This window comes from Crocodylus siamensis, chromosome 4, assembly GCF_052110815.1.
Source record: "Crocodylus siamensis isolate JL-2025a chromosome 4, ASM5211081v1, whole genome shotgun sequence".
Lineage (NCBI taxonomy): Eukaryota > Metazoa > Chordata > Crocodylia > Crocodylidae > Crocodylus > Crocodylus siamensis.
The window spans coordinates 122951741-122965231 of NC_143398.1; the positions used below are offsets into that span (position 1 = coordinate 122951741).

A 13491-nucleotide genomic window follows, 5' to 3' on the forward strand; every position below is an offset into this window, starting at 1 on the left:
AGATAAAGGAGCATTTTTCACATTTTGAAAGCAGTTGGGAACAGCGTCCTCATATTTCAAAAGACCTCTGTAAATTTCTGTTGACAGGGCCTGTATTTCAAAGAACATTACTTTACCAGGAATTAATTAATGTTAAGCAGAAGACAAGTATGGATGTTGTCAAGGGCTCAGAGAACAGCAGCAAACCCAAGGTTCCCACTTTAATCTGCCCAATAAGTAGGTGTTTCTAGGTAGAATTTACAAGAAAATTTAAAATCACTAGGTGGCTAGAAACCAAGACAGATGACTAGGCTAAATTACAACAGTCAAAAATGTCAACATTATCGCTTTCTCTCCTTCCTGCTACTTGCATGCATTAGAAGATTTAGCAGTCAGAATGGGTGCCATGGGAGTTCCCCTCTGACAACAGTGGGTTCTGAACTTACACCCCATTGTCACGGGGGCACTTGGGTGACCCGTGCCTTGAAGGAAATAAAGAGAACTGCCAATCACCAGGGCAGCTCAGGTGCCAGTTGCTGGGGCAACCAGGCAGGTCATGTGACCTGAACGGGGCAGGGCCGGGCCTTTATAAACAGCCCAGGCCGGAGCCTAAGGGCAGTTCCCCTCTGGCAGCTGCAGCTCTGTGGGAGAGCTGAGCAGGCTGAGTGGATGGTTGCTGCCTAACCATGTTGACCAGCTGCAATGATGCAGGGGTAGAGAGGACCCTGAGGGAGGTATGGTTGAGAGCCAGCATGGCATGAGATTTCTTTGATAAGCCTGGGGCTTGTGTTATGGTGTAGCCGGCTGGCTAATAGTGTGGTTTAGTTACCATTATACCGGAGGACTGGGTGAGGCTGTAGGGGTGTGAGGAGGCCTCATGGGAGCTCCCCAGTAATCTGGGGGTTCCTGGTGCCCAGCAGGGCACAGCGAGTGGTGCCAGTGGGGCACAGCTGTTTGCGCCAGTGAGGTGTGGTGTGTGGGGGGCAGAGACCCCAACCCTGAGGGTTGTGTTGGCCCCCTCAGGCAGATGATCCCGAAGAAGGGCAGGGGGCCAGGCGCGGCTACGTGCCACCTGAGCCCCAGAGGGGGCGAGAGGCGTGGCAGAGGCCCCAGAGGGGGGGCGCTGGTGGTGAAACCAGCTTGGAGGCACCAGGTGGGGCGCCAAAGCCCGGTGGGGCGAGTTAGGGAGAAGCCCCAGTTGGGCAAGCGACCCAGACAGTGGTCCAGGGGACCAGGCGTGGCTGCGGCCACCTGAGCCCCAGCTGGGTGCAGGACCTGGAAAGGGTCCCAGAGGGCTCCACACGGTTGGAGATGCTAAAGAAGCGCCAGAGGAGGGCGCTGGTGTGTGATGAGCACAGGGGGGCGCCAGAGGAGGGCGCTGGTGTGTGATGAGCACAGGGGGGCGCCAGAGGGGGGCGCTAAAAGGTAAGGACTTGATAATGTCCAGGAATAGCTGCAAGGCTTGGGGTGTGCTGAAGGGGAGGTAGGAGGCACGCATCGCCCATAATGCAGGGGTGCACTGGGGCACCCCACTCGGAACGGGGCATAGAAGAGAGCGGTGTCTAGGGTGACAAGAGGCAGCCTCCCATTTGAACCTATAACATCAAAGATGTGGCGGGTGAGTTGAGGGTGGTGAATCACCTAATTGGACACAGCAGGGGGCGCTAGGGAGCTTCACGGCTGCTCCTAGGCCCCACTCTGTGACACCCATGCCTCAAGGTAGAGATTCCTTTCCTCTTCATGGAGGATGCAGATCACCCAGAAATCACTGCAACATGTTATCAAGAATATACACTCAAATGGATCAGCAGAGGTCCCAATATCAGCATCAATCAAGTATCAGGGACACTTGTTCCCAAGCAGTCCTCGTATGTGGAACTGACAATTTGTGAAGAGACATGCTCAGCCTATCCCTCGGATTCCCCCCTCCGCAAGCCAGAAATCCAGTTGACACAATGCTTGGTTCTTGTGGCAGCAGGTGGTGAGTATGTGGCTCTTCTTCTCCTCTGCACCCACCTAATCTTTCCCAGAACACTTACAACACGATTGTGAGGATGGGATTCCTGCTTTCCCATTATCCCACCAGAGCTCTGTGAATGTGAAGACAAGATTCTTTGGGTATATCTGATTATCTTTTATTAGACCAACTCAAATAGTTAGAAAAAATTCTTCCAACTATTTGAGTTGGTCTAATAGAAAATACCAGATTTACCCAAAGAACCTTGTTTGTCTATGTCCTTAGACCAACATGGCTACAACCTATACCCCTGTGAATGTGAAGGAACCATTTTCTCCTGCTTGCTCACCTCCCTCTGCTGCCAGTCAGAGCCTTGAGGGCAAGTTTTTTGTAGCAGGCTACTAAATTGGGAGTGATGGTAGCAAACAGTCCTTTCCAGTTCCTCCAACTGTTTTTATAACAGAGGTTAACCACACTCTGTACAAGTATTGAACTGGACTGACTTTATGTAAGCGCAACCCATACAATTTAACACCAGACTGAACAGGGGATTATAGGTCTATTTCTAAGCCCAGCAAAAAATTATAATGTAAATAAACCTCAGGAAAATTTTATATGATCAACATGAATATAACATTTTTGTCCTGTTAATTTGGGAATTAATCTGAATGGATTTCTGACAAACGTACATCAGTAGTTTGTAGTACTATCTTACATTCCTTATTTATATTTCATAAAGATTCAGATTTAAGGTTGGATCTCTTACCTAGGAAAGGTTCTGAATTTCACCCAGAAATTACTGCATCAAGCACAGCAATATGACACTGAACCAGAGTATCTCTTTACTGATTCACCACGCCTTACAATCTGTAAAAACTACCACATTCTGGGTAGCTTACTCCAAGACAAACCACTGTTACTAGTAAAATTTTGCACCATGTTTCCTGATTGAATGCATCTAGCTTTACCCATTGGATTTTGATTTGCCTTTGTCTACTATACAATTAGAAATCTTCCGCTCTTGTAGTTTATACTAGAGGCTTAACTTCAATTATTCTGTTAAGTTTCTTCAGAACAGATCAGAAATTATAGGGATGAAATGCTGTCACCATGGATATAACCAAGATAGGATATCACTCCGATGCCTTTCACAATCTACTGAGAGTGATTAGGGGTTCTAACTATAACAAACACATATGGTGAGATTACACATGAACAGTGTGATTGGGACTACATACTACACCTGTGTGAATAGGGAAGTATTGAATTCAAATTTGGCGGATTCGGAGGACAGTGATTCAATTCAGATCACTGTCCTGAATCAATTTGGCCTAATCAGCTTTGGAAGATTCGGCGCTGATCTGGAGATTCACATGGCTGGGGAGAGGCAGGCACAGCCAGGCAGCTGCAGGTTCTCCCACTGCTCCTTCAGCTGTGCCTGCCTCTGCCCTGGCGGAGGGAGCCGTGGGAGAAGCCCCTGTGGCTGCCCTGCCCAGCCCCATCCCCCATCTGACCTCCCCAACACAGGGACTGTGGGGCCCTCCTGGCAGAGCCCTCCTGTGCAGCCCCCACTCCCCACCCAGCCCCCAGCCAACTCCTCCGGTTGTGCCTGCCTTGGGGGGAGACCCGTGGGGACTATGCCCTGCTGCCACTTGCCTAGCTGGCGCAGGTGTGGGGGCAGGAGGGGAAATGCAGGCGCGGCTCACTCCGGGCAGCAGCAGGGCATAGCCTCCACTCCAGCACTACTGCACCCACATCACAGCTGTTAGCAGGGGCTCTGCCCTGCTGCCACTTGCCAATCACTGCAGATGTGGGCATGGCAGCACTGGGATTGGGGGCTATGCCCTGCTGCCACTTGCCCGCTTCCACCTGGAGTGAGCCACACCCACATCTCCTCCCTCCCCTCCGCCCCAGTTGGGCAAGCGGTAGCACGGCAGAGCCCTTGTTTCCAGTGCTGCAGCACCCACATCCCATGCCCCTCGCCCTGGCTGGGTAGCTTGTCCCAGCCCCAATCCCTCCCTCCCCTACACCCCTTCTCCCTACCCCAACCCCAACAGATTTACTAGCTGGAGGCTGCCTGTTTAGTCTATGGCCAAATTGGCTGAATCTTTTCTGAAGCTTTTCCAAATCGATTCAGATGCTTCAAATTGATTTGGAGCTTTTAATTTGTCCCTGAATTGGGCCATATCTCCTGTGAATTGAATCAGCTATCAAAGCTTCACATAGTCCTACTACATACCCTTTAAATCTTTGAATGGAGGGAGAGGCAGACACCCACTGAACAGTCCCACCCAATGCACATTTTTCTGGACAATACAGCTCAAGTGTTGGGATCATACATGTTCAAGGTACAGGCACCTCTGCAGGTGGTGCTCAGTGAATAACTTCAGTTGTGAGTGTTTCACCCTGTAGACTGAACTTAAAACAGTTTTATACAGAGATAATGCTGGAAGTCTAGGAAATGAGATGCCACCATTTCTTTGGAATGCAAGGTTGTCTGTGCTGATAATAGTTGGCCAAGACCTCTGCCACAGAGATTGTTTAGCATGAAAATGACCTAGGAAACTGAGCCAAGAATTGCTATAAATGGTAATAAGCAACTGTCTCTGCCCATCTTGATATGCAAAAAAGTGCATCTATCATTCATGTTAGCTCAAACCCATCAACTTAACAAGACACAATAAAAACAAACAAATCTGTTCCATACAGGACAGCCCAACACTTACATCTGTACTGGGAGTGGGGAAAGGAGGGAGGAGTCTAGGCTATGCCAGGGGCAGCTAACATAGCTTCCAATATTTTAATCTGAACCTTAAAGAGCATTAGGAGGGCATTTTAGTTAAAGCCAACCAACACAACTGAAAACTCCCCCCTTGTCTCCCTGAAAATGCATTTTTCTTTCCTGTTATTTAACAGAGAACTACTAAGAGTTACTAGATTTTTTTCACTCAGTGATTTAGAAACTGCCTTGAAAAATCATGTATTATTTTTTTTAACTCAAAGCAGAAGCACAAATAAAAGGGGCATTTTAGCATTCCTTATGGAAAAGTTTGATATCACTTCATAGAAAAGTAATCTTGTCAGAAAAGTTAGGACTTCCTCTAGAATCCCAGAGCTGGGATACAATTCTCTCAACTAAGTTCTAGAGAGAGAACATATTTTTATAACCTGCCCTACCCTTTTTCAAAAAAACCCCAATGCTCCTACTAATTTTAGCTTTTTCATACAGCAAACTGTTCCATAAAGGCAGTGCTTAAAATAAAACCACGCAACTGGACCCTATAAATTAAAAAGACAACATGCAAACTCATTCTTATAGCATACATGACAACTTTCTGGATTACCTTCCTGCCAAATAGTTCTTGCTTCACAAGAGTCCACTGGTCCAGACCTGCAGGGAGCAAACCAGGAAAGCCAAGGCAGCGACGGAACTCCAATTAGCTACAAGTATCAAGGACAATTAAAAAGTCCTTTTTTTAGATATATGGGGACCTGGAAGAAAAGCAAGGGCAACACTGGACCCCTGCTAAGCCAGATGGGACAACTGACAGCCAGGAAAAAGCCAACTTGCTAAAAGGGTACTTTGCGTCGGTCTTTCACGAGCCCCATGGGACACCCCTGCCCATTATGGGACAGGGAGGCCTGGGTGAGGGAGATTCCTTACCCTCCATCAATGCTGACCTTGTGAAGGAACACCTTGAGAGGCTGGATACCTTCAAGTCAGTGGCCCTGACAGTTTAAACCCCAGGGTACTCAAGGAGCTGGCAAGCACCATAGCTCAGCCCCGGGCATGGATCTTCGAGAACTCCTAGCACACAGGTGACATGCCTGAAGATTGGAAGAAGGCCATTGTGGTGCCTATCTTCAAGAAAGGGAGGAAAGTAGATCCAGAAAACTACATGCTTATCAGCCTGACCTCTATCCCAGGGAAGGTCTTGGAAAAGATTATCAAAGAGGCCATCTTTAACAGACTGGCCAATGGCAACATCCTGATGGATACCCAGCATGGGTTTGTTGTGAGTAGGTCCTGCTTGACCAATCTTATTTCCTTTTATGACCAGGTGACCTATCACCTGGACAAGGGAGAAGAGGAGATTGATGTCACATATCTTGACTTTAAAAAATCCTTTGAACTGGTATCCCATGATCACCTCTTAGCAAAACTGGCTAACTGCGACCTCAGCCTTACCATGATCCACTGGCTGGGGAATTGGCTCCATGGTAGGACCCAGAGTGTGGTGGTTGACGGAAGTCAATCGTTGTGATGCCCTGTGACTAGTGGGGTCCCTCAAGGCTCTGTCCTTGGGCCTACACTATTCAACATCTTCATTAATGATGCGGACACTGGTATCAGAAGCGGACTGGCGAAATTCACTGATGACACCAAACCCTGAGGCAAAGCATCCACACCTGAGGACAGGAGGGTGATCCAGGCTGACCCTGACAGGCTCAGAAAATGCGTGGAAGAGAACTTGATGGTATTTAACACCAGAAAATGCAAGGTTCTCTACCCTGGGAAGAAAAACCTGCAGTATCCTTATAGACTCGGCAGTGCTACGCTGGCCAGCACTACGGGCGAAAGGGACTTGATTGTCATGATTGACCAGAAGACCAATATGAGCCTTCAGTGTGATGCTGCAGCTAGTAAAGTGAGCAAAACTCCAGCTTGCATCAATAGATGCTTCTCAAGTAAATCCCAGGACATCATTCTCCCATTGTACTCGGCCTTGGTGAGGCCACAGCTAGAGTACTGCGTCCAGTTTTGGGCTCCACAATTCAAAAAGAAAGTGGAGCTTGAGAGAGCGCAGAGAAGAGCCACATGCATGATCAAGGGTCAGGAAAACAGACCTTACGTTGAGAGACTGAGAGCCATGGGACTCTTCAGCCTGGAAAAGCACAGCCTCAGGGGTGATCTGGTGGCCACATATAAGTTTATCAGGGGTTATCACCAGCATCTGGGGGAATGTTTGTTCACCAGAGTGCCCCAAGTGATGAGAAGGTCGAATGGTCACAAACTCCACCATGACCATTTCAGGCTGGACATAAGGAAGAACTTCTTTACTATCTGAGCCCCCAAGGTCTGGAATGGACTGCTGCCAGAGGTGGGTCAAGCACCTACTTTGAACGCCTTCAAGAGACAGTTGGATGTTTATTTTGCTGAGATCCAATGATCCCTGCTGACTTCCTGCCCCTGGGGCAGGGGGCTGGACTCAATGATCTTCTGAGGTCCCTTCCAGCCCTAATGTCTATGAAATCTACGAAATTCTTAACTGGGGTGGGCAATTATTTTGGTCAGAGAACAATTAGGGAATTTTAATGTGCTGTTGGTGGGCTGCATCAGCATCCTCCACCTCACTCCCCCTCCCTTACCACAGCTTACCAAAACTATCTAAGTGGCCCTAGAGCACAGCCAGGTGGTTGTAATGGGGCTGCAAGTGGGTGGGGAGCAGCATCCAGGAACAGGATAGGCAGTTGGAGCTAGGGATTTGGATTGTGGGACAGTGCAGGATTGGGGCCCAGAGCAGAACCGCGATCTGCGAACTGGCACCTGCTGCAGAGACATTCAGGCAGTAGATTACAGCTCTATCCCAGGCCCTGTGTTGTCACCCCTTCATGATCCAGATCCAGATCCCTAGCCCTGCCTGCCCCTCTTGCTCTCAGATGCAGCTCCCTGCCCACCCACAGCCCAACCTATCCACCTGACCATGCACCCTGGCCGCACAGGTCCTGCTTCCAGCAGGGAGTATGAGACATACAGGCAGCTGGGCTGGCTCTAGCAGTGGCAGCCAAAAGAAGCCACTGCTGGGGCTACTGGGAAATGGAGTCTGGCCGCCCTGCTACAGCACCATTGTGCACCCAGGGGTGGTGGGACTGGCCACTCGGATGAAGTTAAATATGTTTTTGAATGCAAGACATTTTTTTGGTCAGGTCTCTGATCACAGGAAGCCAAGCACAGCATAGTGAAACATAGTGCAGAGGAGGGGCTGGTAAGTTATAATGTACCATAAACACTGTATCAGTGTTTAGCCTTTGGTTCTTAGTGTCCAACTAGTTTATGAATTTTTGTTCCCAAGTTTACCTTTTAAAGGTGTCAGGTAGATTTTCTTTGACTGTAATTTATACAACCCCTGATTTCTTTCCAGGCAAGGAAGGTGAATTTGACTCTCTTCCCTTTTGATAGGCCTTGATCTCCTACTAATTACTTTTTTCTTGCTAATTGTGTACCTCTGGGAATTCCTCTCACCCCCACCCCTCTGCTGCATTTCACTATGCTATGACTGGCTTTCAGTGATCCGAAACCTGACAAAGAATGTCTTGCATTTGAAAGCTCGTCTACCTTTACTTCAGGTACATAGTTGGCCCAATAAAAGATACCATCCTAATAAATTCATTTGTGCACTGCTACCTACTCGTTCATTATTGCTCTTGGTTCTGTTTAACGCCAGTTCTTTCAAGCATGACGTTAAATAAAGTGTATTTTTTAACTTTTTTTGGTATACTCTCAAGACACTTTCACAAGCTTTTCCCCCTCAACCAAAAGGGTTAGTTTTTTTAAAATGGAAGCTGAGCTTATTATGTATTCTCATGTCTTCAGTAGCTGGAAGCTTAAGGGGAAAAATACCCATCTTCACATGTATAACAACCCACATTGTTATTTTAAATGGTAAAATCTCTGATATCTTTTTTTCCTGAATCTGAAGGCCACACATGACTTTAAGTCACTATTGTGTTGAACACAGAATACCAAATGTCTTTATTGAGAAGCCATTTAATATCTCATTTACTTTTTCCCCCCCTTCCTCATTCTCTTGTGTTAGAGAAGGGTAATGTCAGAGCAGGGTTTGTTTGTTTGTTTTTAAGTGTGCCTATGAAATTTGTTTAACCAAAATGTTTCTATTGCACTTCTACTTTTCTGGACCTTTTCAAAAACAGTTTTGAATTGCTTTAAAGGTTGACTCCAGAAGCAGATCAAAAATGTATTACAATTGAGAAATATATAAAACCCACCTAGGAATAAGTGACTGTTGCTAATCCAGGTATAGTTGTGAAATATTGTAGGTCACCTTGACTTCCAGTGTCTTTAGTTAAAAAGCTGTATCAGTACACTTGCCAAATCAACAGTAAACACTTTGTAGTCATCACATCTTCTACTGGTATCTTTCTATAGGCAACTCCTGCTTGACGTGTTTTTACTTAGCGCTAGTTCACTATAGCACTCATTTAAAATTAATACCCGATTTCACTTAACAAAACTAGCTCAGCGGTATAGTGCTCAGCAAAGCAGCAGCGGCAAGAAGTGGTGATTGGCTGTAAGTAGGTCGGCAGGAATGAGCACAAGAGCCTGCGCTGGTACTGCAGGGCCAAGGCCAGCAGGGACCCAAGGTGGCACAGCAGGAGCAGGGGTCTGGGCTGGCAGTGCTGGAGCAGCTTGCGGACAGGGGAGAAGCAGCAGCGGGGAGAAGCAGCAGGTGGGGGCAGTAATAAGTGCAGGGCCTCCACTAGGGCCCAGGTCCAGTGGGGACCCACAGTGGAGTGGCAGAAGCATGGGGCTAGCACGTGGTGCCAGAGAGGCCAGAAGCAGGCAAAGCAGTGGGAAGAGGCGGCTGTGGTGAGAACCTGCAGCAAGAAGTGGTGGTAACCAATTATTTCTATTCCCATTAATTCCTATGGGGAAATAGGTGTCACTTAACACTTGCTTTTTCCCAGAACCAATTAAGAGCTTTAAGCAGGGGTTGCCTGTACTGCTGTTTAAGGTACAAGTGTTTCAGCATGTCTCTTGGTGTGCTTCTAGGACTGTATCTTAGGTTTGTTACTGTCACTGTCAACACTCAGCTGAGACTCTTGTGCCATGGAGATATACCCTAATCCATCCTATTCCACTCTACCCAAGATGCATTCATTTCATTGCTTTTACTCAGCCAAACCCATTTGGTCACAGCCCACAACACCTTGTTTCAGGTTTCTGTGCAACTAAGACAGGAAGATAGAAAAAAGGTTTATCTGGATTCTAATTATTTGGCACCAAACCCTCATCATGGTATAGTCAAGGCATAGGTCAAATGCAGTTGCTCTACTGCAACAAATCAGTTGGAATCCAGTTGGAAATAGGTACTGGAAGAGACACAGTTCTAGAGCTTCAGGTTTGAGTTCCCAGTTGTAGGCTTCATGTGTCCAACAAGGCTAGATGCTTTTATTTCACAGGAATAGAAATTACCATGTATCCTGGCTCAACAGCACTAAACATTCCTTTTTCCTTCCCCAAAAGGGACACACAATACATCTACTATATCAGTTCTCAATTTTTTGCACCTTGCATCCCACCAACCATTTTGTAAAAGACAAACAAACAACAACACAAAACCCTGGTCCTCCTCATAATAAAAACAAAACCCTCCTGTTCGACATACCTGTTGATTCATTCATTTGAGGTGCAAACAACTCTGATTTTTTTCAATCGGGCAAGGAGTTAAAGTCCCACCTACACAAGCTTCACATCCCACCAGTGGGACATGCTCCACTGGTTGAGAAATACTAGCCTATATGACTGCTGGAGGGATCCAGGCCTACCTAGCTTTAAGGTACTTCCCAAAGCACAGGGAAGAGGTCAGAGACAGCCTCTTAGGTAGAGAAAGCTGGTAGAGATATGCCCTCTCCCCCGCTAACGCAGCTGTTCCTTTACTCCCGGGCCTTTCCAGGGGATTCAAAGTTGAGACCAATCGATCACTCGAGACTCGACTGCACCACCTCTCCCGGCAAACAGCACCGGCAGGCAGGCTCGGGGCCGATCGAGGATATGGCGCTTGACACCGTCACCTTGTAGCCAGGTCTGTGTATGAGCGCCGCCATCTTGGATTAGACTCCTAGCGGTCCCGAGTCCCGTTCACTTTCCGAAAGCGCCAGGAGGACGGAGGAAAAATGACCGAAACCATCAAGCACTACAGGGAAACAAAAGAATCATTTCCCACCAGGACCTCATTTATTAGGAGCTGGTACCTACCGCACATGCGCTTCAAGCCTCTCCAGCCCAATGGGCTTTGTATTGGCGCATGCGCACCTTTGTGAACAGACAAACTACTGCATATGCGCCTTAACCTGCTCCTTCCAAACGGCCTTTGCCTTGGGGCATGCGCGCCTCTGAGCGCAGCTGTCAGCTACTACGCATGCGCTGTAAGCCTTTGCAGCCTTATAGCCTTTGTATTGACGCATGCGCACCTCTGGATAGGGCGAATTACTGTGCATGCGCCTTAATCCTTCCCCTCCTAATGGTCTTTGCTTTGGCGTTGAGGGAGGTGGCAGCTTCTGCGCATGCGCCTGCCGAGCAGAGGGTGGGGCAGCAGAGGGACCCTCGGGCCGGAGGGCCTTTGCCGCCTTCAGCGCATGCGCAACGCTGAGTTGCGCTGCTCCGCCCTTCCCCGCTCCATGGGACGCGAGCTGTTGTTTTCTCCTTGCAGGAGGGGGTGGGAGCAGGTAGGGGCGGAGAGAAAAGAAGAAGATGCCGGGGAAGCTGAAGGTCAAGATCGTGGCGGGGCGTCATTTGCCAGTGATGGACCGAGCCAGTGACCTGACGGACGCCTTCGTGGAGGTTGGAGGGCGGGGGGAGCCCTGCGGGGGGGGTTTTGCGTCACAAGCCCAGTGGCGGCGCGCGGACACCTGCCGTGGCTGCGAGGGCTGTGACGTCAGCGCCCGCCAGTTGCCCCGGCCAGAGCGGCCGTTGGGACCTGCCCCCCCCCCGCGCTGAGGCAGGACCCAGCCTCGCGCTGGAGAGGGGCAGCGGGGACAGCTGCTGCAGGCCGCCACGGTGCGTTGGGGCCCCTTCTTGTTGAGAGGCAGCCACGCGGGCCAGCCTGTCATCGTACCCGGCTTTTTCATCCTGCCACAGCAGCGGTTCTCAGGGTGGTGCTTTGGGGCCGAGCGCACGCTGGGACAGATCCAGCCAAGCTCTGTGGGAGCAGGGGGCTGCCATGCCCTAGAGCTTGCCCGTGCCTATCCCAACCATGCACTTGGTCCCATCGAAGCCCCCCCTCTTTCCCCTGAGGATTTTTGCTTGTGGCAGGATGAAAAACACCCAGTGAGGATGACAGGCTGGCCCATGTGGCCACCTCTCAACAAGAAGGGACCCTTTTTGTCCCCTGACCCTGTCCCCTGACCTGGGAGAGTTCTTGCTTCTCAGGTGTCACAGTATCATAGAAAATGAGGGTTGGGTGGGACTTTGCAAAGTCATCAAGTGGAGCCTTTCTCAACCCAAAAGTGCGTTGCAAGAATAGATACAAGGGTGGTGAGCAAACTTTAAAAATAGATCAACAGACTTTAAAAATGGGTTCTCCCTTAGAGGAGAAAAACATGGGAAGCCATGGCTTTTCCTTGTAGGATGGCAGAGCCCCACACCCTACACCTACCCCCGCCCCCACAAACTGTGGGCCTAGGGGAGTGGGTCAGGAGTGAGTGGCTTGGGGTCAGGGCTGGCCAGTCTTTACAGACGGCTCCTGATACAAAAAAAGCTGAGAACCACTGATCTAGTTTAACTCACAGTTTTCTGGACCATCACGGCCACTGCATCACCTCAGCATTATCATTTTTAAACACATTATTCAGCATTTAGTAGCTATTTGGGATTTTTATTGTTTTTTAAAAGCATCTGCAGACATGGGGAGCATTTGTTGTCTTTATTCAAAGCAGTGCAGTTTTTCTGTTCCAGAATTGGAGATTTCTAATTGTTGTTTATGTGAAATGATACAACAACCTGTGAGTCAGGGGTCAAATGTTTCAAAAGTCAAAAAGACTATTTCCCCCACCAAATTAAAAATCCTTGCTTATAAACACAAGTATTGGCTTGGTGGAGAAAAAATATTTTGAAGATTTGGGCCTGAAAGGTAAATGCCTCGGAAAGGTATTTATGTGGATCAGAATGGTGACAGTGATGAAATCGGGGTCCTTGTATTCTGGATGAACTGTCTGGAGTCTGTAGTGCTTTTAAAATGTTATTGAAACTCATTAAAATATTAATAAGCCTTTGAGATGAATCAGCACAAAATACAACTTTGTGGTTGTTTCAGGCTCTTTGTAGAGGTTAGCACTTAGAACTGCAGTTATTTACAGCTGCTGTTAAGCCAATCTGTTGCAGACTGCTAAATGGAAAATTAAATCCCAGACTGTTTCCCTTTTTAGGCTTTTATAGAAAGATGTTGGAAGAGAGGCTTAGATCTTTGCAGTGATGAACAGTTTAAGTTAGATTGGATATCTTCAAAAAACATCTGGATACTCACCCTGCTGGGGTCATCTGACCCGAGCAGTTTCTCCTGCCCAAGCACAGGGCGGCTGGACATGATGATCTTGAAAGGTCTCTTCCAGCCCCTAACATCTATGAACGTTAGGGGTGCACTGATTGAGATTTGTGGGGGACACTAATGATAACCGATATTTAAGGAGGCATATTGGCTGATGCCGATCCAATTTCCAATATAACTGCCATCAGGTGGTAAGTCTGGTGTCATGTAAGGGAGGGGCGAGGGAAGGGGCTTAGGGGGAACAGATCAATGCCCCCCATGGTAAGGGAG

General features: G+C 48.4%; 2 protein-coding genes across 8 annotated transcripts in view; one reads left to right on the forward strand and one right to left on the reverse strand.

Moving 5' to 3' along the window:
* ETNK1 (ethanolamine kinase 1) overlaps positions 1-10493 on the reverse strand; it is an 87199-nt gene extending 76706 nt beyond the window's left edge. Inside the window, exon 1 of the mRNA XM_090043623.1 lies at positions 10345-10493. Coding sequence (XP_089899749.1) covers positions 10345-10356 — 12 coding nt within the window. The 5' untranslated portion in view covers positions 10357-10493. The remainder of the gene's footprint in view (positions 1-10344) is intronic.
* Positions 10494-10815: 322 nt separating this feature from the next.
* The window catches only part of C2CD5 (C2 calcium dependent domain containing 5), a 114074-nt gene continuing 111398 nt past the window's right edge, over positions 10816-13491 (forward strand). For 3 of the 7 annotated variants that reach the window (XM_090043617.1, XM_090043618.1, XM_090043619.1), the window contains exon 1: positions 11298-11519. In XM_090043617.1, coding sequence (XP_089899743.1) covers positions 11430-11519 — 90 coding nt within the window. In that variant the 5' untranslated portion in view covers positions 11298-11429. Of the gene's footprint in view, positions 10927-11295; positions 11520-13491 lie in introns of those variants that run through there. The other 4 variants (XM_090043614.1, XM_090043615.1, XM_090043616.1 and 1 more) reach the window with 4 other exon arrangements.